This window comes from Trichechus manatus, unplaced genomic scaffold (assembly GCF_000243295.1).
Source record: "Trichechus manatus latirostris isolate Lorelei unplaced genomic scaffold, TriManLat1.0 scaffold00022, whole genome shotgun sequence".
Classification (NCBI taxonomy): domain Eukaryota; kingdom Metazoa; phylum Chordata; class Mammalia; order Sirenia; family Trichechidae; genus Trichechus; species Trichechus manatus.
Window position 1 is genome coordinate 305,387 of NW_004443958.1, and position 27,500 is coordinate 332,886.

Genomic DNA, 27,500 nt, shown 5'->3' on the forward strand with positions numbered 1-27,500 from the left:
AAGTGAAAGTAAGAAATGATGAAGTAAAAGATCTGAACAGAAGATTTCAAAAGGCAGCTAGAGAAGACAAAGCAAAGTATTAGAATGAAATGTGCAAAACCTGGAGTTAGAAAATCAAAAGACAAGAACAATCTCAGCATTTCTCAAGCTGAAAGAACTGGGGGAAAAAAAAAAAAAATCCAAGCCTAGTGCTGCATTATTAAAGGATTCTATGGACAAAACATTGAATGATTCAAGAAGCATCAAAAGAAGATGGAAGAAATACAGAGTTACTGTACCACAAAGAACTGGTCAACATTCAACCATTTCAGGAAGTCACAAATGATCAAGAACCAATGGTACTGAAGTAAGAAGTCCAAGCTGCACTGAAGGCATTGAAGAAAAATAAGGCTCCAGGAACTGATGGAATAATAATTGAGATTTTTCAACAAATGCATGCAACGCTGGAAATGCCCATTCATCTATGTCAAGAAATTTGGAAGACAGCTACCTGGCCAACTGACTGGAAGACATCCATATTTGTGTCCATTCCAAATAAAGGTGATCCAACAATATGTGGAGATTATCGAACAATATCATTATATCAATATCACACACAAGCAGTATTTTGATGAAGATAACTCGAAAATGATTGCAGCAGTACATCTACAGGGAACTGCCAGAAATTTGAGCCAGATTGAGAAGAGGATGTGGAATGTGGGATATCATTACTGATGTCAGATGGATCCTGGCTGAAACCAGAGAATACCAGAAAGACATTTACCTGTGTTTTACTGACTATGCAAAGGCATTTGACTTTGTGGGTCATAACAAAGTCTGGATAACACTGGAAAGATAGGGAATTTCAGAACACTTAATTCTGGGGTACCTGTACATAGACCCAGAAACAGTCATTAAGACAGAGCAAGGGGATGCTGCGTGGTTTAAAAGCAGAAAAGGTATCAGGGTTGTGTCTTTTCACCGTACTGATTCAATCAGTACGTTGAGAATATAATCCAAGAACCTGGACTACATGAAGAAGAACACGGCATTAGGATTAGAGGAAGACTCATTAACAACCTGAGATATGCAGATGACACAACCTTGTTGCTGAAAGCCAACAGACTTGAAGCACTTACTGATGAAGATCAAAGACTATAGCCTTCAGTATGGATTACACCTCAACATAAAGGAAAAAATAAAAACCTCACAACTGGATCAATAAGCAACATCATGACAAACGGAGAAAATACTGAAGTTGTCAAGGATTTCGTTTTACTTGGATCAATAATCAATGCCCATGGAAGCAGCAGTGAAGAAATCAAACTATGTTTTGCATTGGGCATATCTGCTGCAAAAGACCTCTTTAACGTGTTAAAAAGCAAAAATGTCACTTTGAAGACTAAGGTGTGCCTGACCCAAGCCATGGTATTTTCAACTGCCTCATGTGCATGTGAAAGCTGGAAAATGAATAAGGAAGACTGAATAAGGATTGAAGCCTTTGGATTATGGTGTTGGCAAAGAATTTTGAATATACCATGGACTGCCAGAAGAGCAAACAGGTCTATCTCGGAAGAGGTACAGCCAGAATGCTTCTTGGAAGTGAGACTTTGTCTCCTATACTTGGGACATTTTATGAGGAAGGGCCAGTCCCTGGAGAAGGACATGACATCATGCTTGCTAATGTAGAGGGTCAGTGAAAAAGAGGAAGACTCTGAAGGAGCTGGACTGACACAATAGTTGCAAAAATGGGCTCAAACATAGCAAAGATTGTGGAGATGATGCAAAACCAGGCAGTGTTTCATTCTGTTGTACGTAGGGTCACTATGACTCGGAGCTGACTAGAGGATATCTAACAACAGTTGCTTTGTTATCATAAGTCAGATCCCAGTAAAACTTATCATCTCCTGGCAAAATGACCATTGCACATTTTTTAAAGTATAAGCCAAAGGAGAACAGAGTTGTAATAAAACTATAAATGTGCTGTTGTTAGTTTGTAGGTCCTGGGGAAGAGAAGTACTAAGAAGTTTAAAGTTTGAAGGTATAATTTGAAGAAGTATTTTCTAGAAATGATATCTTGCTAAAAATGAAAATCATTTTGCTGAATTGTTAAAGAAAAATTAAGTTTACATCCCATTAAATACAATAAATACATAATACCAGCTTAGGACATTGCCTGACACTTAATAAGTACTCAATAAATTTTAGCTATTATTATTATTGCTGTTGTTGTTTTCATTATTCAAAAGAGGTCATTCTTTGAAGCCAGGTAGATGTATTTTGAATTTCAGCCCGTACTTCTATTTATTAGTTCTCTGGCTTTGTGCAGGTTACCTAATTTTTCATTCAGTTCTTTCATTATTTAAACGGGATACTAGTTACCTTGCAGGTTTATTATGAAAATTAGCAATTAATATATGGAAAGCAACTAACACAGTGCCCAGCATATTAAGTTGTCAGCACATGGTAGCTATCAGGGACAGGTTACCCAATAAACAAGGTATGTAAGAGCTTACTTGTGCTTACTAATCTGTAGTGCACAATTTCACCTGTTTTTTACACATCAAAAATGTGGTGAACCCTACATGAAATTGTGCACTACAGATTAGTAAGTAAATAAAATTAAGCCCGTGCATACCTTGCTTACTCATTAATCTGCCCCTGCTAGCTGTCGCTATTGCACTGACTATTATACAAAGTCACTGTCTGCAAAAACAGTCAGTTAAAACTGGTTTTGTGTAATTTACTTTCAAAGGATCACTGATTAGGCGTGAGTATTGTTATTATTTATTAAAAGCCTACCCCATCTTGACTCTATAGCAGATATTAAGAAAACTCAACCCTTACTTTAGGATATTATGATTACAGCAACTCAGAGAAAATCATTTCTTCAGACGAAGAGGTGTGATATCTGAAGTAAAGGGCATCAACCTTTATGTCTGTCCTACATTTTCATTGCACAGAACTTTCATTTTTTAAAGCCTTTTATGAATGTTATTTTTGATCATGAAAGTCTTAATGCAGGTGATGACTTATAAAAGACAGCTGGATGAATAGATATAAAGGAAGTCAGGTTAGAGAGAAATAAAACAAGATTTTTTTTTAAACATCATACTTTAAAAAATATTAATAAACAGAACCCAAGTCATCAAATGTGACTGTAAGAAATATTTGAAAGACTGACCTGTCAAATTTATAAAATAAATATCCAAACTTCTGAGAAAATCATTTATGACTTCTAGGGTGTGTTATAACAGAAGAAGCTATTGAATTAATAAGAGAATTCAAAGAAATTTGTGTGGAGAGTAAACTTTTACACTTTTAGATATATGAAATGATCAATTAGTTTACAGCAAGTATTAAAAAAAATAGCAAATTGTCTACCTAATTTACTTATCAAAAAAATACCAAATGTCTTCACCATTTTTTTTAATCATTAGGAGAGTTAATTTTGGCATTGAGAAATAGCCTCAATCTTGGCTATGAGAATGTGGGCCAATTACATTTTTAATTATCTTAATACTGATTTGAAAACAGGCATCTTCTCTTTTCTATGAGGGCGATGGGCATATATGGTATATTTCTGAAATGATCTTGATAAATTTGCCATTAATACAGTTCAAATCAATTCATTTAAACAACACTTTTTTTAAACAATGATAGTGGCTTCCATTCCATTTTGTTAATAATAAAAATTTTAAAGAGATAAAAAGAAGCAATGTGATCTTTGTCCTCAAAAAATCATTCACTCTCATTAAACCTATAAGACATATAAAACAATAGGCCACACTGTAATTAAGTTCTTCAAAATTTGGTGAAAATAATCACTATGAGTTCAAGTTATCGAGAAGTGGGAGTTGGGACTTAAGGTAAAGAGACCTATAAAGAACTGAAGATGAATAAGTAATCAAGGTTAGGGCAGAGGTGATGATACAATTTAAAAATTGAAGCTCAGAGAGACAATTAGAGAACCAACTTGATTGGGTCAGAGTAGGCACTGGGGAGTAAGATTCAGTAAACCAGGTTATAAGGTAGCTTTGAATTTAATATAGTGTAGATATTGTGCATTTTTTAAAAGGTGAGTCAGGATGACAGTAGTGCTTTAACAAAATGGCCGTACTAGGGCTAATGGATTTTAGACTATCAGTTTGCTTTTATCATGAACCCTTGATACATCCTCAAATTTCAAGCTTATTTTAAAAGTTTGGGTAAAATTTCTAGGGATGTTGATTCAAATGTTAGGCTTCACTAGACTCTGGAAATTGCGCCTTATTAGCAAATTTAAAGTACAAACACAAATAAAAATAAATGCCCTGACAGAAAATAAAAAATGTTAGATGAAATATGGTAAGAAAACTAGCATTTACTGAACTTCTACTCTTTGCCAGAAACTATGCTAGCTGTATATTGTTCATAGTCTCCAATTCTCATAATATGTCTGCAAGGTAAGACTAATAACCCTTTCATCATAGTTGGGATATACAGTTGCCCACTCATATTTTCCGCCTCTCAGGTTTCTTGGGAGGTTGCCTGTCCCACTAAAAGTTTTTGCAACCCTCCAGTGGGGACTTGTATAATGGAGAAAAATGAAAGAAACATTCATTGGCGCAAAATAGCTGGGGTAGAGAGTTTATGTGTGAGGCAGTGTATCCAGGAAATGTGATTGGATCAAACTTTTGTCTCTTTTGGCTTTTGTACAGCTAGATAAGCCTTGTAAGCATATTTATGGTTTTCTGTGTGATAAGGAGCCCTGGTGGGTTTGGTTTTTATTTTATTTTTTGTAATATTTGGAAAATCAGGGTGCCCAATGTAACAAAATGGAAGGCACCCACAATAAATCATGCCTTCCAGGATCATTGAGGCAGATTTCATCCCACAAATCATGGTACCAGAGTGCCACCAGTGACTGATGGGAACATGTACTCTCACATAATATTTCTCAAAATCCATATTGCTGATCAAAAATTTAAATGCAGTTCATTAAACTGCATGCGTTCCACTACTGAAAACACACGCCATCAACAAAAAATTCACAACACAAAGAAATTCAGTTATGAAAGGGATAATGCAACAAAGATAGTGTTTACTTGGGTTCAATGATACAAATTTGCCAATTATTCAGCATTTTTGACAAACAACTTCTTATGGCTCAACCTAATATATACCATTTGGGTAATTTCTCTGCATGTGGTATCTCATTGAATCCTCTCAGCAATTATACTGTGTTGTTTTATAACTGAGGAAAGTGGAGAGCTACACAGTAACCTGACAAAGGTCAAGTGAAAAACAAAGCACTAAACAAATATTTCGTCTGTCTTATCCTAAGATACTTCTGTTTCTATTATACATGACTAACACTCAGATACTAAAATAAGGTACTTTGGAATGAGAATATATGTATATACATTCACATACATGTGTATATAAATCTACTGTCATTGAGTATGTATACATATTTTCTATATGAACACACACAGACATACATTTCTCTGACAATATTTTCCCTTAGAAGTGTCTCCTAAATTTTATAAGAAGTTTACTCTCCCAATAAGATTAACTTATGGATATTTATATTACATCAATGAATAGTCCCTTTTTATCGTTTGTTTGGGCAAGGCAAAAAATAATAAAAATTTAGGCAGAAGTCCATGAAGAGAAAAAAATGTACATAATTCAGTTCAGCAACTAATTCATCTTTTGATCTTAACAATTACTTAATTTATTGGTTCCCAATTTACAATTATGTATCAAAATAATAATGCTGTTGTTGCAGTCTTAGGCTATATCTACCTGGAGCCTTGGTGATGCAGTGCTTAAGTGCTCACTAGCGACTTACTGCCAACATCAATGATCAATTGAGTAGGAAAAGGCTAATGAATTATTAAAAACAACAATGCATGGCCTGAATAAAAGCTGTCCACCTGAACGTCCTTGTTTCTAATTGGATGTGCTGGAATGCACATGAATCTCTGGCAGCTGTGAACCGGTACCAAAAAAAAAAAAAAACAAAATTGCTGTTGAGTCAATTCTTACACTTAGCTACCCCACAGGCTAGAGTACAACCGTCCCATAGGGTATCCAAGGCTGTAATCTTTATGGAAGCAGACTGTCACATCTTTCTCCCATGGAGATACTAGTGGGTTTGAACTGCTGACATTTTGGTTAGGAGCCAAATGCTTATAACCACAGCACTATCAAGGCTCCCTATTAATTAGGTCCCATCAACTGACTGACAAATGCTCAGATTAAGCAAATTGAATATTTTATGGTCAATTTTCTATTTCTATGCTGAAACCCAATGTGTGCAATCATATTTGACTTACCTATTTTTCAAGGAATGTAAGCTTTGAGTATGAAAGATTTTGTTATTTTTGTGTTAAAAAGGTAAAAAGCACTACATTATATAATATAATGAACAACATGCACATTTGTCTTGAAAATTTTTCATATAAGTTTTGAAAATTTAGTAGATTATTGATTCTGTGAAATACTCTTGGAATTGGTCTGACAAAGTTTTAAGAAGGAAAATGTATTTCTATGGGAGTATGATCACAGCAGATAAAAGAATATAATAATTAAAAACAAACTAATATTTTCTGATTTATAATGGAATATAATCTATTTGGGATAAAAGGGAAAATTAAGAGGGGAAAAAAAACCTCTGTGAAACCTCTGAATGTCCTTTTATGAAGTTAATGCTATGAAGATCAGCTCTATACAAAGAAGTAAAATTGAGACTCTCCATAAATCATTCCACAGGAATGAAAGCTATAAACTTAATGATCTGGAATAGTTACTTAAAATTCTAAGATTCTAGAATAGATACAGTTTTGTATCAAGGCTATGAATGCATGAGTAACCTTATCAAAAGCATAAAGATATTTGATGCTAATTTTAGAAAAAGTCACAGCAGGTTGAATAGATTAAACATTTTGTATGAAAAATCTATTGCTGTTTCAAAATTACATGCAATAAACTATGAACAGCTGGTTCTCTTTTATTAGTTTCCATGCAAAAATGATTATTTTCTACTGGATAATTACTGACTGATTTATATCCTATTTCCATTTGCTCATATTTTTATGTCCCTAAATGCTTAGGAGAGGTCTTCCTTTGCAAGTAAATGTATTTGAAATGCTAAAGTTACAATAACAAAAAAATGTCAAATTTTGATACCTTTCAATTACTGGTTAAAATCGATTACATTCAATTTTTTCCAGGACAATTTAAACAGTACCAAATGAAATAGAAACTCTTAGATAATACCAACCGTGATAACTGAGCACAAAAAAGCCACTTGTTGTGAAATCACTGTGGAATTTGATTAGAATCTGATTTGAAGTGCTATACACTGATTCCAAAGCTGTATTCCCACTGAACTGACCAATCTGAGGTGAGTTTTGGTCTGGTCCATCCCTGTTGTGAGAGACAGATTTGATTTTTTTGGAGAATTCTGCAAGTGTTTAATGAAAGTATTACATTTGAGATGATAAAGATGCAGTAGGTAAGTTAAGCAATAAACGGCAAATCATAGTGGTGTATATTTTATGTCTATTTAGGTGATAACATATTTAAAAATGACAAGTATAAAAATAGATCATATCTTTGCCCAAATGAAATGCATCCATATTTGCTGTAATCAATTACGTAGTTTGGTTTCCTGCCCACAACATGTTGTTGTTGGGTGCCCTGGCGACCATTCTGACTCTTAGCGACCACATGTGACAAAGTAGAAATACCCATAGGGTTTTCTTGGCCGTAATCTTTTTTGTGCCATCAGGGCTCCTTGACCACAACATAGATTCTCCGACATGCTGATTCTCTTAAAGATTTGAGGTTTGGGCTTGAAGTTTGTCCTCCTTTTATTTTCTTTAGCAACAATCTGGAGAATCATAGGCTGTTAGAAATCTTACGAATCATACAGTAGTTCTGTTAACCAATTGTCAATGATTAATAGAGACTTTTTATAATACATTTTTAAATACTGATGTTTCACTTAACAACATCATAATAATGCAACTATAATATTTTATAATAAACTATGACAGAAATTGAACAGTGATATAAAATAATTATTTGAATATCGGCTCTTTAATTTCACAGGCTTTTGTGAACAGAGATCTTTCTTATTTTTAATTTACTCTGTCATTAGTTCCCTGCTTTTGCATGCTAATTTAATAACACCTTTTAAGCTTTTTTAACCATAAAGTTTTTTGTTCTACAGTTTTTAGCTACTTCATGGGCAAACAAGCTAAAACGTATTTCTCTTGTTGGTTTCATTCTGCAAATCACATACTGTCACCCTCAGTTACTCACACCACTTCAAATATCAGATGGCAATTTGTAACAGAGGATTGTGATGTATTTCATTTCCTACATTGTTCCATTATTATATATAGTTCAATCAATCAATAACAATGGTCCTGGCTTACCATACAGTAATGAAATCATAGATTGGTTCTGTTTGAAGGACAGTAAAATTGATGTAGATTCCATTCCCAGGGGGTACTCTTACAAGCCAAAAACAGTCTTGAAAGTTTGGATATTCATCCGGATATCCAGGAGAGTAAATAGTGCCATTCATTGCAGTTATATTCCCACCACAAAGAGCTAGAGAAAAGACACAAAATGAAAATGTTAATAATAATAACAAAACTGACTATAAATAAAGAAGCAAATACCATATCTCTTAAGCAGTATAAAATTTATCTACGTGCTGTGTTTTTACCCTAGTTGAGGCATGTAAATTGAAACTGGCAACCACGTACGAAACATAAACCCGTAACAAACCCATTGCCGTAGAGTTGATTCTAACTCATAGTGAACCTATAAGACAGAGTAGAACTGCCCCATAGAGTTTCCAAGGCTGTAATCTTTATGGAAGCAGACTGCCACATCTTTCTCACGTGGAGCAGCTGGTGGGTTTGAACTCCTGCTCTTTTGTTTAGCAGTTGAGCACTTAACCACTGTACCAGCAGGGCTCCTTATACAAAATACAGCCAACTTTAATTTATTTTTTCATATGAAGTATGTTACATAATTTTTATTAACAATTACTATATTAGTAAATCACATTAAGCCTTCTATTTTTTCAAATTCTTTATCAATACATATATACTGTTTAGCTTTTATGTGTCTTATATCATGTATAGGAGATTCAAGCCTTTTTTATTTCTAAAGGGGTTTTCTAGAGGACAGGGACTCAAATTCAGTCACAGTATATCTAGGTTATTGGTTTATACAAGCATGACTATTAAACACACACACATACACACACACACACACACACATGCACTCACACAAGACTCACACCCATAGTAAAAACTCTGAAATGTTAATTTTATTTTAATTTCCAATGGGGAACATTAGGACGTCTGCCAATAATGATAAAATCAGTTACTCATTATGAAATCTTAGAGTTTTTTATTTGGGTTCTATGATTATTCAACTGAAAAACAAACTTCATCTTTAGCATGGTATTTGAAGAGGAAGGCACGAAAGAGTGCTAAAACAAGAAATATTAAACATAGACGACATCACCTAAAAGACAGCTTGAAATTAGAAACATACCTTCACACCTTGGAAGTGGATGATTCCACTTACGACTGACTCCATGAAGGCAAGTGAGAGCTGAATTTCCAATTAAAGTGTATCCAGGGAAACATTCAAACGAAATGGTCTGACCCACAGTAAAATCATTGCCAATCACAAAACCATTTCGAAATGGGCGTGGATCAGGACAGCTTTGTAATTGATAAGCTGCAAATAAAAAAAATAAAAGGAAAGGCACTTATTTTTCCACTCTGAATTTCAGAAGACCAAGATGGGTACTATTTACAACTTGATGTGGCGTTGCTTGTAGTTGCTTTAAAATAGCAATTTAGATTTACTATAAATGATGTCACTGACAATCTAATACGAATTTCTTCTTACGTCTAAAATTTTTACATTTAAAATGTTAGTACAATTCATACAAATGCATTTAGTTTCCTCATTACATTTTAATGAAAATGTAAACTTGCTATTGAAGCTAGCATTTTAATTAATTCTGATTCCTTACATAGAATGCTATTGCTTCCAAGTTTCACTACATGTACATTTAAATATATGTGTGTGTGTATGTGTATGAACCTAATTCTGAGTCTTTTTGATAATTGTTACTATTTTTTCTCTAGAAAAAAGCAAGCCACAATGTCCCTCTGTCGAGTTTCTCCAAGGAAGTTATTTAGTAATAAAAAGTACTAGGATACAAATTTCCTTCTAGTGTAAAATTTTGTACTTCAATTATCATGGTATTTTTGGCACTGCAGCATAACTATTTGCTTACACTACTCTTGTTCTACATTCTGCATGAGATCAAAATTCTCGTGTATTTTGTTTACCATTGTATCCCCAAAGTCTGACTCATTGCTTTTCACATAGTAGGTACACAGATACACATTGCTGAATGAATTTTGAATATATGAAGTGTGTATGCCCATATATTATAAATATTTAGAATCTTAAAATTAATTAGCTTAAAATCATATTCTAATGAATAAATTTTAATTGCTAGTAACCTAAGACTATTTTGCTACTGACGTTAAAATTCTATATCCTCAAAAGCAAAAGAAAAGGACATTTGAAACTCAACAACCTACCCTAAGCAGTTTATTAGAATTTCACCCCAATATTTACAATCAAAGATTTCAAAATTAATGAACAAGTTCTTTTAAGACATTAGGTGCTTGAGTTCAGAATGTCTTTTATATTTGAATAGGTTTTCCACACAAAAAAATAGCTAAACCAAAAGAGTTCTAGTTCTAATTTAAGGCAATCCATTACATGTAGCATTTTGTCATTAGGATTTGTAATATAGATACTATTAAATAAACCCTTTAAATTTTTATTTTATATTTAAAAAAGTAATTTTGAAAGCTAGGAAAGGACTTATAGATGAATGAATGATACCGTGATTATTTGTACAACCCTTTACCTTTCTATGGTTTTTAGTTTAATAAGGAAGTGTAGGACAGAGATTTTAATTATTCAGGAGAAAAGTTCCCATCAAAAAATAATATGCAATACAGGACTAAACCTAATAATGTTGCCAGCATAATATTAAGTTTGGAACTGAGTCCATCAGTAGAAGAGTATGCTTAATTGCATACCACGCATTTTCCCAAAATTCAGCAAATACTTAAAGTATAACTGCAAAATCAATCCAAAAAGATAATACTGACTCTGTGTATTTGTATAGATTAGCCTATTTCTTAACAATATCATTAATTCAATTCTATAATGTGGTAAAAGATGAGATTGTTTTTAAAACTCAATGTAATTCACAAATAATGTCTAGTTGTAATACTTTATGGCTTAAGTCGATAATATTAATATCATGCTGACAACATTAACATAATTTTATATATTTTACACTATTATGTCAATAATGAATCATTTTCAAGGACATATTAATTTAAAAAAAACAGTCAATAAAGTTCAACATATAGTTTTAGATCACCAAATAAGAACATCATTTTTGGAGGCTAAGGGAAAATGAGGGTAAGAAAAAAATAGATGAAGCCAGGTTTACAGTGAGTAGCAAAGTGCTTAGCATAAGACTCTGTACACTCACTAGAGATGGCCCATAAATCTGGTTGTGAGCCTTTTAGCAGTAAAGAGAAGCCCAGTTTCCCAACTGTTTCTAAAATAATCCATTTTCTCAAGACCATAGTTAATTCTGTACTGATAGGTGGTAGAAATGACTCCTATCTTATTTAAAGGATAACGTGTGATGTTGTCTCTTTAAACTACTTATGCAAGTGTAATACAAAATATAATTATTTCAGACCAATGTAGTTTGATGTTTACAATGTCTATTTTGACTACTGCCAAGTATTCTTTTGTGCATATGCTTTTATTCAGCAAATATTTCTTGTGCTCTTACTGTTTTAGGCACTTGAGATACATCAGTAAACAATATAAAAATTTCTGCACTCATGGAGCTCACACTCTAAGTATCACACTCTCAAGAAGTCTTTTGATAATAAGGGCATAGACGCAATCAACTTTTAAGCTAATTTGTTTAAAAATTAAAAATTGTAGCCATTGGAACTATGCTGCTTGCTTAAAATATCATAACTTTAAATATTTAATTTCAACAGGACTTAGACATTTAAGTTCTGAAGTACCACAATAATAATGATAGCTAAAATGAACTGAATATTTAATAATTGTATGCACTGTGGTACATATTTTACATGCATTTTATCATATAAAGTTTGAAACAACTTCTCTGGTAGATACTATTATTAATTCCATTATGCAGATGAAGAAATGATGTCAGAGCCACAGGTCACATTAGATTGAATAGTTAGAATCAGCATTTGAGCGCAGGTCCACCTGAACCCAAACCTTGCACTCAAAAGAGATAAAAATCTTGCTCAAGATAACACAGCAATATTATATTAGAGATAAGTAGAATATAATATGATTATTAAGTATTTACTCTATATTGTCATAGCAAGAAAATGAAATCAAGAAATATATTATTTTATCATTATAATTTAAAACTAAATAATTTTACATATAACATATCTATGCTAACAAGATCTTTTCAATATACTCATTTTGATACAAAAGCAAAGATCAATCTTTGATATCCAGCTTGCCTTGCTTAATTGCATTGCCTTACTTAATTTGACTATGTATTAACTTAAGACTAATTCAACCCTTTTTTCATGATTAGGGTTTTCTTAGTTCTCAGAAAAACATCATTCTCCCTTCACAGTTGCCTACAAATTACATCTACAAAAAACAAACAAACAAAAAAAAAAAACCTTCCTAATTTAAGCTTGCCTTGGTGAAAGTTCCCTTCTTTTTCTAAAAACAGAATATAAAAAATAATTACAGTTAGTTACATATTTCTAATAGCTGATTTGGGGCTAAATAAGGTTTCACCTTTTATTATTCCTCTCACCTTGGTATATAATGTGAAATCCTGGTTTGTTTTGTGAATAGTCGCTGTGAAAATACAAGCTGGTTTCATGGGTCGTGCTAAATATGGAAGATGGTATTTGAGGACCACTAAGCCGGCCAATAACAGTACTAGTTTCTGAGGATCCACTTCTTACTTCCAAGTAATCATGTATGGTTTCCGTAGAAAAATTTACAAACTGAAGATGCACCCCTAGAAAAGAAAGAACAAACATATTTTCTTGCCAAATTAAACAAACACACACATATCAATATGCTTACATATGTTTCTGTGTAGGGGAGGCATACTCTCAAGATCTGGGCTATGGGTTTACTGTATATCTTGTACAGTTAGCTTTGGTATGTTTCAAAGTAAAGGCAGTCCCTTGGTTACGAACGTCTGATTTACAGGCAACTCATAGTTAAGAATGGATTGCCATAAAACCTATTATATTGAAAATTTGAGTTAAACATATACAACGTTTGCAATAACAAATGCACACACTACTTTGTGATGCTCATGAAACATTGCACTGTTTGGAAGAGTTTGTTAAGTGTTTTATATGCATAGAAAGGTAAAATATATACTATATACTAAGACAAACATTTGATTGTTGTTGTTAGGTGCCATCAAGTTGGTTCCAACTCATAGCAACCCTATGCACCACAGAACGAAACACTGCCCAGTCCTGTGCCATACTCACAGTCGTTGATATGTTTGAGCACACTGTGGCAGCCACTGTGTCAGTCCATCTCGTTGAAGGTCTTCCTCTTTTTCACTGACCCTGTACTTTACCAAGCGTGATGTCCTTCTCCAGGGACTGATCCCTCCTGACAACATGTGCAAAGTATGTAAAACGTAATCTTGCCATCCTTCCTTCTAAGGAGCATTCTGGTTGTACGTCTTCCAAGACAGATTTGTTCGTTCTTTTGGCAGTCCATGGTATATTCAATACTCTTCGCCAACACCACAATTCAGAGGCGTCAGTTCTCGTTCAGTCTTCCTTATTCATTGTCCAGCTTTCGTATGTATATGATGCGATTGGAAATACCATGGCTTGGGTCAGGTGCACCTTAGTCTTCAAAGTGACATCTTTGCTTTTCAACACTTTAAAGAGGTCTTTTGCAGCAGATTTGTCCAATGCAATGCGTCTTTTGATTTCCTGGCTGCTGCTTCCGTGGGTGTTAATTGTGGATCCAAGTAAAATGAAATCCTTGACACCTTCAATCTTTTCTCCATTTATTATGATGTTGCTTATTGGTCCAGTTGTCAGGATTTTTGTTTTCTTTATGTTGAGGTGTAATCCATACTGAAGGCTGTGGTCTTTGATCTTCACCAGTAAGAGCTTCAAGTCCTCTTCACTTTCAGCAAGCAAGGTTGTGTCATTTGCATATTGCAGGTTGTTAATGAGTCTTCCTCCAATCCTGATGCCCCTTTCTTCTTCATATAGTCCAGCTTCTCAGGTTATTTGCTTAGCATATAGATTGAATAGGTATGGTGAAAGGATGCAACCATGACGCACAACTTTCCTGACTTTAAACCACGCTGTATCCCCTTGTTCTGTCCGAACAACTGCCTCTTGATCTGTGTACAGGTTCCTCCTGAGCACAATGAAGTGTTCTAGAACATTTGACTAACTGATGCTAAATAAGAAACATACGTTTCTTGTTCCGACTTACTTACAAATTCAACTTAAATACACTTAGAAATGAATCTTGTTCATAACCAGGGAACTGTCTGTAATAGAAAATTGCTCTCAAATGTCCACTATCTGTTACAAGGGAAAATCTCTCTCATTTTATTATCATGTCACTGTAGAAAAATTGATCCATGAAAGTGGCTGTGTTACTTGTTAATATTATTTAAAATTGTATCAACCAATTTTAATGGTAAAAAGTCATTTAGTAATTTACATTATGCATAAGGCCAATTGAAAGTCAAGAAATGATTGCATTTTTAAAAATATGTTAGCATAATCAGATTTGATCATTACATTAGAAGTTGGTTATTCATCTATAGGGATAAATTAACTACTCCAAAATATCATCTAGGGATATTTAATTTACAAGAGTGCTCTTTTAGTGTTTTGCTTGTCTGAAGACAATGATATATATGTTGTTGTTAGCTGCCATCAAGTCAATTCCGACTCACAGAGACGCCATGTGACAAGGTGGAATTGCCACATAAGGTTTTCTAGGCTGTGATCTTTACAGGAGGAGACTGCCAGGACTTTCTCCCACAGCGCCTCTGGATGGGTTTGAACAGACAATCTCTCAATTAGCAACCAAGTGCTTAACGGTTGCGCCACCAAGGCTCCTTATAAATATAACAGCCTCAATAAAATCTAGTGATCATAGTTATATGTGGTCACATTATAAAGTAGTCTCAATCTCTTTATACACAGACCAATCAAAATATGAGACAGTGAAATATTCCTGGAATTGAAAAAATAAACTTTAAAAAACGCTTTAAAATATGTTGACATATTAATGTTCAAGTTTTGTTAAGCTGACATTTGTCTTAATACTACCAGTCTTCAAATTATTTATAATAAAAACTGGGTTTTTTTTTTCTTTTTCTTTTTGCTAGGCACTGTTTTCGGTCACTTATATATGTCAATTTATCTAGTTCTTATAGTTATTCATGACAATGAGGAAACTGAGGCAGAGAAAAGTTAAACAACATGCTAAATTTACACAGCAAGCTAACAGAAGTGAAATTCCAAGTCTGGCTCTGTGACTCCCACGCTCTTGCTCTCCATACTTACACTAAGGCTCTCAAGTAAGTTCATGTTCTGTTAATAGGTGATGAAAAAGAGTTCCATGGACAAATAAATTTGGGAAATATTTAAAGGATGCTTTGAAAACCTAGTTTATGTAAACACTAACTTCTTAGAGCCTTGAAAACATGCTACTATAATGTGTGAGGCTTGAAGATATGCTTATTTTCTTTTAAAATTTTCTCCTTAGCCTCCTTTTTAAAAGACATCTTGTCAGTAACTGTTTTATGAACTCCTGAGAGAGTACTGTTTTTAACTTTTGAGATATATTCATTTTTCTTTTAAAAACTATAAATTATTTGTTCAAATACACTAGACTAATATTTGATTTAACCAAAGCTAAATAAAAACACTAGGATTATTTAAATGTAATCAATCAGAAACAGACTCTTGCATTTTCATCTCTGAATTAGATATGTATATTTTTATTTTTATTTTTTAATGAATTTGCTTTTAAAATCAAAGAAGTATCAGTAAGAGGTATTTGAAGTTTTGTTGAAGATGATGTTATAATGACACTATTGAAAATATTTTTAATAATTTACATATATATATATATACAACCCCCCCAAAAAAACCCGTTGCCGTCGAGTTGATTCCGACTCATAGTGACCCTGTAGGACAGCACAGAACTGCCCCATAGGGTTTCCAAGGAGTGGCTGGTGGATTGTAACTGCCAGCCTTTTGATTAGCAGCCAAGCTCTTAACCTTTGTGCCACCAGGTCTCCGCACAGATATATCATTCTAATTCTAATGATATAATTCTAACACACACTAAAACACCAAGAATTATATTATTAGAATTAGAATGATATCATATTTATGTAGGTATTTAATCCTAGAAATAAAAATCTGTAGCACTTTTCAAATGAAAAGTCTGATTTACAGAGAAAATTGAATGAATTCAAGAGATTATCAAAAAATTTATCCACATAATACCTAGTTAGAATAAGAAAAAGTTACAAAAGATAATTTACATGAAAATTATGTTGAATTTATCACTGCTACACATATATAACTCAGCATATAGCCATGTATATCAGCTGAAAAATGTTATAAAGTATCTATGTATATTATTAGAAAATATCCATCAGTCTTTCAATTACCCAAATACTCCAGGTGAAAATGTATTTTAATTAAGCTTCAATAATATAAACTTCACTCCTCAATTCACATGATAGTTTGTCCTTATAAACTAATCTGTAACTTGTGAACATTGTGTAAGTTCTTATTAGACACTGATATATATTTTCAAGGATGCACTAATGAATACAGAAAGCTCTTTCACATGTTTTGAATATACATACCAAAGCCTATGGGCAGCTTTATTGTCCATGTGCAATCTAAACTGCTGGGGTAGTTTCCAGGAAACCCAGGACTGAGAATCACACCACTGAAATCTGACATAGCACCACCGCACTGAGCTGCAAAATAATAGAAGTCTTATATAAATCGAGCAGTGGAATAATTTAGTATACTAAAAGAACACTGAAATCATCTCAAGTTTTAATCAAGTCTCAAAACTGTTTGATATAAATTTGAATATTGCCAACTCTTACCATACACTGGTATTCAAAGATAATAATTTGGAATGCATTTTCTAAAATAACATTAAAAAATGCTCTTTGCCTCAGAAGAAATTGTGCAAGCTAAATGGATTACTGAACGTCAAGTAGCAGCTCATATGCAGTGAATACAATTGAACAATGAAGATATGTCCTTTTCCACAGCAAGTAGTTTACTTCTCTTCCCTAAGTACTTCTAGCAATGTTTTGAATCATTCCAAAGATGATATAATTTAGACTTAAATCAGGCTAACAACATCTGCTCTGACTATGTATCATATTCAAGAGGAAACAATCTTCCCTCCTTTCCCTCTTATTGTGAGAAGGCCATGTAAGGAATTCTATAGAAAATGCTGGTTTCTATTTGTAATGTCTAAATTCCATGGCCTCACTTCATCCTAAGAAGAATCTAGACAAAGATTGTTTAGTTGTTGTGAGCCTCTGCATCAATTCTGACTTATAGCGACTCTATAGGACAGGGTAGAATTGCCCCATAGGATTTCCTAGGCTGTAATCTTCACAGTTCTTTTCTCTCAAGGAGCCACTGGTGGGTTCGAACCATCCACCTTTCAGTTAGCAGCCTAGCACTTAATCATTGTGCCACCAGGGCTCCATAGACAAAGATTCCCATAAAAATCTGTTGCCATCGAGTTGATTACGACTCATAGTGACTCTATAGGACAGAGTAGAACTGCCCCATAGGGTTTCCAAGAAGTGGCTAGTGACCTCGAACTGCCAATCTTTTGCTTAGCAGCAGAACTCCTAACCACTGTGACACCAGGGCTCTAGACAAAGATTAGGGAAGTGCAAAACACGTAAAAAGATGCTCCAGAGCTTGAGAATTTAAATAAAATTTATCATTGTGAGAGCTTTGGTATACTTATTATACTGGTTTACTATTGAGAAGCTAAGTAAAAATTGTAAGAACAGACAGTTATTCAAATTTTAATTTTACATAATTAGGTAGAACTACTTAGCATGCACTAAAGAGCAATTGTACTGTAGAAGTCAATTTTTCCTTCAAATGCACATTTTATGATTTAACCATAGAAGGACTATAAATGAATATCTGCTAATTGTGGGTTGCAAAATCAAATTTTATGGATTCTTATGGATTTTAAAAGTTATCTTTATAGAATACTTACTTGCAATTTCACTAATTTATTTCTTGCTAAGAATAATAACATAAATATTCAAACATCATATATGTAAATATCATAAGGGCAAAGTAAGTAGAAATTTTATCAATGCTCTGTACAACATCTAATAACCACTTTGACAGCTTTTTAAAATATGTGAACAATAAATTATGCATAAGCAGGAATTTTTACTAGGGATTTTTTTCTATACATCTTGAAATCAACCTGAATATAAACCTTTCTTTCAAACTTGTGATACTCCAGTATATTTTCCCATCCTTCTGAAATCTTAGTTCATCTATCCTTAACAAAGCAATTTTCAACATATGAGCCATTAATGTTTCACCTATTTATTTTTCTAGAATTTGATTCTACGCGTATATTCATCACATGATCTGAAAATGAGTGTTACAGGAAGATATTTCGGTCAATGAAAAATATTTTTAAAGTTTCTAGAAAGACTACATTTGTCGGCTTGTTTTAAGTTTGCTTAGCTTTATGATGAATTTTGTGTAAAAGAACAGAAGGACTATCTTTTACTTCTCTGCCTTCACGATTCCAAGTCATCGAGCTGCTCATTGTCCCTCTAGTTCTGCTACTTTCCATCTTTTTAGATATGATCTGAAAATCCTGTTCTCTGCCTTGTCCACCCTTCTACAGTGAAATCCAAAAATTAAAGGAGGAATCAAAAATCAAATCCCAAAATGAAAAATCAAAGGAGAAAAAAGAGTAAATAGATAATGAAAAAGGAAGAAAAATAATAACAACATCATGAAAGACATATGAAGGATACAAAAAGGCAGCTGCCTTCCTCTCTGCATCCATGTTTTATTTCTTCAGTGCCTCTGCAATCTCACACACTCCTATGCCTTTAACGTCAATTTTGTGTATATTATCAATGGCTTCTAAGTAGACTCTTTTTTACCCCATTACCCTCTTTTTGTTACAGACACGGCCATACTGTAGTCCTCCAAGCTAAAAATCAACTTTGATTCTTCCTTCGTATTTGTCTCTAATATATAAGATCTCATATGAGTTTTCTTTCATCAAAATTTCTGGCAGATTCTCTGTTTATCTCCCAGGTCTCAAGGCTGTAATCTTATTACCTAATGATCAGAGTTTTAAGACATTCTCTGAATCAGCCTCCTGCCTTCAGTTTCTCCTATAGTATCAACACAGTGTCACTTCAAATACTTCAATTGTCTACCAAATGTAATTTTATTATTTTCTACCAAATAATATATTTTTTAAATTTCCTATCAAATAATATTTTATATAATTTTCTACCAAATAATATTCTATATTTTTATTATTAAAATTTTAATAATTTTATTTAATTTTCAACAAAATAATATTTTATTAAAATATTACCTCCATCCAATACTTCCATTGAAAACAATATATAATGGAAATGAAAATTTAATCAATAATTTAATACTTTATTTACCTAGAAATTTAGTATTTTTTAACTGCAATAACTGGCTTTAGTAATATGACAAAATTAGAGCTGCCATATAATATTGGGGTGATATTTAAATTGGTACAACCTTGTGAAAGCAAGTTATATTTATCAAAGCCTTTTTTTTTTTCCAATGACTTTAGTCAACACAATCTCACCTTTCTAAATTTCTTCATGTAGTCAATGGTACAATTTAACACTAAAATATCCCCTTATCATTTCATTTTTCTTATTTCTACCACTCATCCTTATCTATTCCAAATCAACAGTAACCAATAGGATGTTTACTTATTTTTCTTATCTATGGGCATTCCTATCAAGTAATACTGAGAAAACATTATTGGAACTAGAAAAACTAATACTTTTTGTCAGTTTCTACACCAATGGCCGAAGATCAAACGTGTTGTGGGGCGACCTCAAGGACGTCATACATGAAGAAAGCAAAAGTCACTAAAAACACAGGAAAGAAAGAAAATACCAAAATGGATATCAGAAGACTCTGAAACTTGCTCTTGAACCTAGAGTACCGAAAGCAAATGGAAGATAGGATGATGTAAACGAGCTGAACAGAAGATTTCAAAGACAGGCTAAAAAAGACAAAGTAAAGTATTATAATGAAATGTGCAAAGACCTGGAATTAGAAATTCAAAAGGGAAGGACACACTTGGCATTTCTCAAGCTGAAAGAACTGAAGAAAAGATTCAAGCCTCTAGTTATAATACTGATGGATTCTTTGGGCAAAATACTGAAAAATGCAGAAAGCATCAAAAGAAGATAGAAGCAACACACAGAGTCACTGTACCAAAAAGAATTGGTTGACGTTCAACCATTTCAGGAGGTAGCATATGATCTAGAACCAATGGTACTAAGGGAGAATTCCAAGCTGCACTGAAGGCATTGGCGAAAAAACAGCCTCCAGCAGGTGATGGAATACCAACTGATATATTTCAACAAATGGATGTAATGTCGGAGACACTCATCTATGCCAAGAAATTTTGAAGACAGCTATCTGGCCAACTGACTGGAAGAGATTTTTATTTGTGCCCATTCCAAAGAAAGGTGATCCAAGAGAATGCAGAAATTATCTAGCAATATTGTTAATTTCACAAACATGTACAATTTTGCTGAAGATAATTTGAAAACGGTTGCAGCAGTACATTGACAGAGAACTGCCAGAAATTCAAGCTGGATTCAGAAGAGGACGTGGGACAAGGGATATCATTGCTGATGTTAGATAGATCTTGGCTGAAAGCAGAGAATACCAGAAAGATGTTTACCTGTGTTTTATTGACTATGTAAAGGCATTCAACTGTGTGGATCATAATAAATTATGGATAACATTGTGAAGAATGGGAATTCCAGAACACTTAATTGTGCTCATAAGGAACCTGTACACAGACCAAGAAACAGCTGTTTGAACAGAACAAGCAGATACTTCATGGTTTAAAATCAGGAAAGGTGTGCATCAGGGTTGTATTCTTTCACCATACTTAATCAGTCTGTATGCTGAGTTTATAATCCGAGAAGCTGGACTATATGAAAAAGAATGTGGCATCAGAACTGGTGGGAGACTCATTAACCACATGTGATATGCAGATGACACAACATTGCTTTCTGCAAGTGAAGAGGACTTGAAGCACTTACTGACGAAGATCAAAAACTAAAGCCTTCAGTATGGATTACACCTCAACATAAAGAAAACAAAATCCTCACAACTATACCAATAAGCAACATCATGATAAACGGAGAAAAGATTAAAGTTGTCAAGGATTTCATTTTACTTGGATCTATAATCAATGCACATGGAAGCAGCAGTCAAGAAACCAAAGGACATATTGCATTGAACAAGTCTGCTGCAAAAGTTCTCCTTAAAGTGTTAAAAAAAAACGAAGATGTCACTTCAAGGAATAAGGTGCTCCTAACCCAAGCCATGGTATTTTGAATCACCTCATATGCATGCCGAAGCTGACAATGAATAAAAAAGACTGAAGAAGAATTGATACTTTTGAATTATGGTGTTGGCAAAGAATACTGAATATACCGTGGACTGCCAGAAAACTGAGCAAATATGTCTTGGAAAAAGTACAGTCAGAATGTTCCTTAGAAGCAAAGATGGCAAGGCCTTGTTTCATGTATTTTGTACAAGGTAAAGGAGAAGTTCCTGAAGAAGGACATCATTCTTGATACAGTAGAAAGTCAAGGAAAAAGATGAAGACCTTCAGTAAGATAGACTGACACAGTGGCTGCAACAATGGGATCAAACATAGTAATGTGAGGATAGTGCAGGATCAGGCGGTGTTTCATTCTGTTGTACGTAACGTCGTCTTGAGTAGGGCTCGAGTTGAGGACACCTGACAATAACAACAATATACACATTGTGTCTTTAAAGTTTTATAAAGACTGTAAATGATTTATAGTTATTAAACTTACCCAAACAAATTGGAATTGGATAATTCCATCTTCTTACAGGGCCTGGCATACATGTAATGTGAGAATGACCCTACATAAACAAGACAATGCAGTTTGGTAAACATTTATAAAAAGCCTAACTTAAACATAGTACAGTGAATACTCATCATGAAAGCAAGCTTAAAACTATATTGTCATTTTTATGTTATTCTGCTTACTTTTACTGGAAATCAGTATTACTTAGAATGAGAAAACTAGTTATGTATAATTGTGATAAAATGTAAAATATAATAAGAACCCTGATAGCAAAATTAAGATTCCATATCAATTAGAATTGTGGTTGTAATATTTTTCAATCAAAAGCTGTTCTACTAAGATCTGTAATGGTGATACAAGTATAGTGGTCATAAACATAGTGGCTTATAATATCTTATTGTAATTGTTAAGGCGAAATAGTTTAAGAATAATTGTACAATAATTCATAAAAACATTAAAACAAGTCAATTATAGTATATTAATTTTTTTAATTGAAATATGAAGTCCAGGAACATCTGATTGCACTTCCGAGACTAATAATTTGTGACACAACTTTAAAGAGTATAAATTACTAATTTTTAATTTTTCTTTCTCTAAGGAATTTGTTTACATAACATGTGAAACAGTCCTCCAAAAAGCCTTCAAAATAAGATCAATATAGATACTTAAAATCAGTATTCTATTTTACACATCCACTTCTTTAGCAAAATATATGTGTTGTTAATTTTCACTGATTTGGGGAAATTATTATTATGGAAGATTTCTTTTAATGCCTTAAGTAGCCCTTTACTTTAATTTTCAAATGCTAAACGTCCAGGATTTCAACTGTCAGAACCCTATGTGAGTAAAGAGAAAAGTGTAGTAAAGCTTAATTTTGATCCAACATCATTTTTTATTACTTCCGAATAAAACAAATTTAGTCAATTCTAGCAATTTCTCTCACCCATACATTTTATTGGTCAATTGAACATCGTTTTGTTTTAAGACTAAACTATGCAATCCAGGTTCAACATTGCTGTAGAACATGTGGCTTATCAGGAGTTGGTCTTTTCAAATATTCTTAAAGGGCAGTGAAAATCAAAACCATATTTTAAAAATAGACTTACCTGAAGTGAATATCCTCGGTCACATTGAAAGGATACCACATCACCAACCATGTATCTGTCTCCTACTTTAATTCCACTGCTAGGAGTTTGTGGTTCAGGACAGGAATCCAAACCAATTGCTAAGAATATTTAATGATATGAATATAAGTACATTTCAAATTATGAATGCTTAAGTCATGCATATTAGGTTGTCAAAATTGAATAATGCTATCACATTAAACTAGATTTCACATTGTGGATACTATATAAACAAGATTTAAGTGTAGATACTAACAACAATGTGCACTGGAACTGCATCATGAAACAACTTCTTTTGAATCTTTACAGCATCATTAAATAGCTGTGTGATTACACTTAGATGATTTTCTTAATTTCCAGCCTTCTTGTCTTCTACTTTAAAACAAAACTAAAAATTGCTAAATATAAAATTGCTCAAATAATAATAATTTATTGTGATAATAAAATAAAATTATATTTGTAAAACATTCTTAGTATAATTGCAAATTATATGCTATTTTGTCCCCATCTCCTGGCACCTTTTTCCTTTGTACAAAGTGGTGCTGTTTAACCCATGAGGTATATTTAGTTGTATTTATTATCATATGCAAATTTATAAAAATATAAATATAAGTAAGATTTGTTCTCCAAACATACTATAATCAGAAAGGAGAAAAACATTTAACTTGTTGAGGCCTGAAAATTATTATGTAACACTTGAATTCAGTTATTTCTGAGAGGGAGATCATGATACAATTCAAAACTCTTCAATTCTTTTTACATTAAGAAATTATTTTCAACATAAAAAAAAAGCATTCTAATGGTAAAAGGTTTTCCTAAAATGATTTATCTAAAGACTTAACAAATTGTTTCATTCCTTGCCAAAACATTTTTAAAACCTGTGACTGCGTTATTATTAAAAGATTTTTTCCATTAAATTCCAATGTTTATTATTTATTTATTTTTTAATAACACATTTTTTAGCTAATTTAATGCACATTTACCATATTTTTATGCAGATAATGCTCATCTTCTATGCTTGTTTGCCAACGATGCCTCTCCACCACAACGTATTTTAGTAAACATGCAAAAAAAATTAGCACAGCAGCACTTACGAAAATACCCCCCAAAGGGAGGGTGTGGTTGGCAAAAACGTAGTGTGTGTTATTTTATAAAAACCATTAACAACTAAACCCTAAACTATGACAATTCTTCATATGGACCTTCACTACACAACCAGGTTATTTCCCAGTAATAGATGATCTCCTAGCATCACCTTCTACTTTACTTTGGGGCACTTAACACAAATTGATATTGATCAATCAAGGTGTATCTCTCCTCTGAGAATGGAAGCTCCGTAACGGCAGTTTATAGCACAGTGTGTTGAAGAGGCACTCAATAAACAGTGCCTGAATGAATAAAAGAATAGTACAAGAAACAGAGTGAAACTCTATCTTAATTATTTCTTAGTAAATATAAATGTCTAATTCAGCAAATGGAGGATATTTTGTCTATCTAATAATAAAAAGGTCTGACTTCCTCATATCATGTCAAATTAAGAGACATTTAAGGATACAAAATGACTTAAAAGCAGTGACTTTATAGAGTATTGATTAGATTAGACATGAGGCAGTAAAGAGCAGCTGTAAATTAGTCTTTGATAAGGCATTTAAGGCAATTCTGAATGAGATAAGGGGAGTCTGTTTACTGGAGTTCCAATGTTCATTGACTTAATTAGCTAGGTTTCCAAGCACGCATCATGTTCGATATTTCTTTATTTTTTGTTATCTTGGATTTACAGGTCTAGAAAAAAAATTGGTTATAATTAAACTGTGACATGCTTTTTAATTATTAGGGATTTAAGTTTTATTTCCCCAACAAGATTTTGAGATCCAAGCATAGGTAGAAACTGTCTTACACTTGTTTTAATCTAATTTAATACTTATTAATAAACCTGACACATTAAATGTGTCTGACTTCATACAGCCCTTTTCAGGAGTTAATGAATAACAAAAAAAGTGGTTTATGATATAAATAAATATATATGTCTTGTCAATATGATTTCACTTCCCTTTGGTACAATCTTAGTTATTGGGGATCCTGAACAGTACATTTATCACTCTTCACCATTAAGGTCATTCCTGCAACCATTCTTATTAAGGAGCCTACATTTTGTACATGTTCATTTCTCTTGTGCTTCTATCAAGTACTCCATTCAGGCTCAGATACACAGAAAACTAGTAATGTCCAGCAGAAGTGAATTCCTCTTTTGGTACAGTGATACAGTAGAATATTGAGCAGCTGTTAAAAATGAGGATTTTACATAATACATATAGACATAGTAAAATATTTATTGTAAGTTTTAACTTAGAAAGTATGATATAAAACACTATAAATGATGTAATTGAATTTTTTAATTAAAAATTCTTTTAAAAATATATTTGAATTAAAAAAAATTCATTAAATGCATGTAATCACAAAGAAAAATCACCAAAATAACTAGCTCTTAACCATGGCACCACCAGGGCTGCTGTAATATTAGCAGCGGCTAATGATTCTTGATTTCGAGATCATAGGTGATTTATATGATCCTCCTTGTATTTTCCTACACTTCCAAATTTTCTTAAATGAACATGAATTATTTTTGTAATTAATAAAATTACTTATGGAATGAATTCGTAGTAGCAGACAATTTTTGGGGTAGAACATAACTTCCTTCTATTTTTCTAGAAGAGATTGAGGTGGAGCAGCTAATCTCTGTTGAACATCATTGTTGCAGGAGAAAAAAAAGTGATGAAAAATTAGATAAGCCAGAGAAGTCATAGGTTGACAGCCTATTTATTTTGAAGCTTATTTTTTTTTAATTTTTTTAAAATAAAACAGAAACATCTGAAATTCCTGTAGTTTAAATTTTATAATCATTTGTGAACACAAATAAACTTCCAATTGATTAAATAGTAACTTAAAAATTTCTTAAGAGTTATATTTCTCTTCTTTAAAATGAAAAACCAATAGACTGTTTCTAAGAATCAACAAGAAAAAAGAATTTTTGTAAAAATGTTGCAAAAGCTGGTCTCCTGTTTATCCAAGGCAATAAAAGTATTGAGCCATTTTAAGCTTCATGAGTGTAAATTTTGTAAAATCATGTCATTGGCAATAAAAGATACTCTCTGGGTAATTTTTTTTTTTTAATGAGAATTGTATCAATTAATCTACTGTTGTAGCCAAAAAAAAAAACAGAAAAGAATCCAGGGGCAAATCCATACCAAAAAATTTCATAGAGTTCTCTCTGCTGTCCAATTACTGTAGGCAGTTATCCTGGCTGAAAACATTAAACTCTCAGTTCTTCATATTTCCACATTTATTTATAAGCAACAAACTATACTTTCCAATTCTGTTCACAAGACAATCAATCTGGAGCAGAAAGTGTTGTTAATCATTTATAGCTGATCATTCTGATTTATTGTTTTTATCCAAACTTCATTCATTTATGTATTCAAAATCATAATGGAATACTAGTATTCCTAGTATTCCATTATGATTATGAATGAGTCTCTAATGTATTAAGATAGAAAGAGAGAGGGGATAAAGGCTTAATTACTGCTAAGACTCTCAATAAGATTGTTTTGTTAAAGGAAAAAGTCATTCGAGAATTTGACATGACAACTTATGTAGAAAAGTCTATAATAGTTCATTCCATTATGAGTTCTCTGAATCACAGTGTTTGAGGCAACATGATTGTTTTATGTAATTTCACATCATGTACAACTGAAAATATTTCAAATGGTTTCAATTTCTTAGAGAAACTTTCTATGTTGAGGAGTTAATTTATTGTTGGCACTTACAAACTGGAATTTAATATTAAGTTCAATCCACTTTAAAATCAACATTGTAAAATATATTGGTCCTTGAATATTCTAAAAAGGTTTAGCACCCAAAACAGCCAAGTTTATGTTAAATTTGGCCTTAGTATTAACTAAAACTCTCCATTGTATGCATAGGCTATAAACAAAGTTCGAGGAAACTTGTAAATCTCCCAGAAGTCTTTGTAGTAAAAAACTAAGATATCAAAATTT

At 32.8% G+C, this 27,500-nt stretch overlaps 1 protein-coding gene across 2 annotated transcripts in view; it reads right to left on the minus strand.

Moving 5' to 3' along the window:
- CSMD3 (CUB and Sushi multiple domains 3) overlaps positions 1-27,500 on the minus strand; it is a 1,379,111-nt gene that overhangs the window by 104,525 nt on the left and 1,247,086 nt on the right. For both annotated transcript variants that reach the window (XM_004372959.1, XM_004372958.1), the window contains 7 exons: positions 23,428-23,546; positions 22,307-22,376; positions 17,021-17,137; positions 12,938-13,147; positions 9,550-9,738; positions 8,412-8,589; positions 7,250-7,395 (listed from right to left, as the gene is read on the minus strand). In XM_004372959.1, coding sequence (XP_004373016.1) covers positions 7,250-7,395; positions 8,412-8,589; positions 9,550-9,738; positions 12,938-13,147; positions 17,021-17,137; positions 22,307-22,376; positions 23,428-23,546 — 1,029 coding nt within the window. The remainder of the gene's footprint in view (positions 1-7,249; positions 7,396-8,411; positions 8,590-9,549; positions 9,739-12,937; positions 13,148-17,020; positions 17,138-22,306; positions 22,377-23,427; positions 23,547-27,500) is intronic.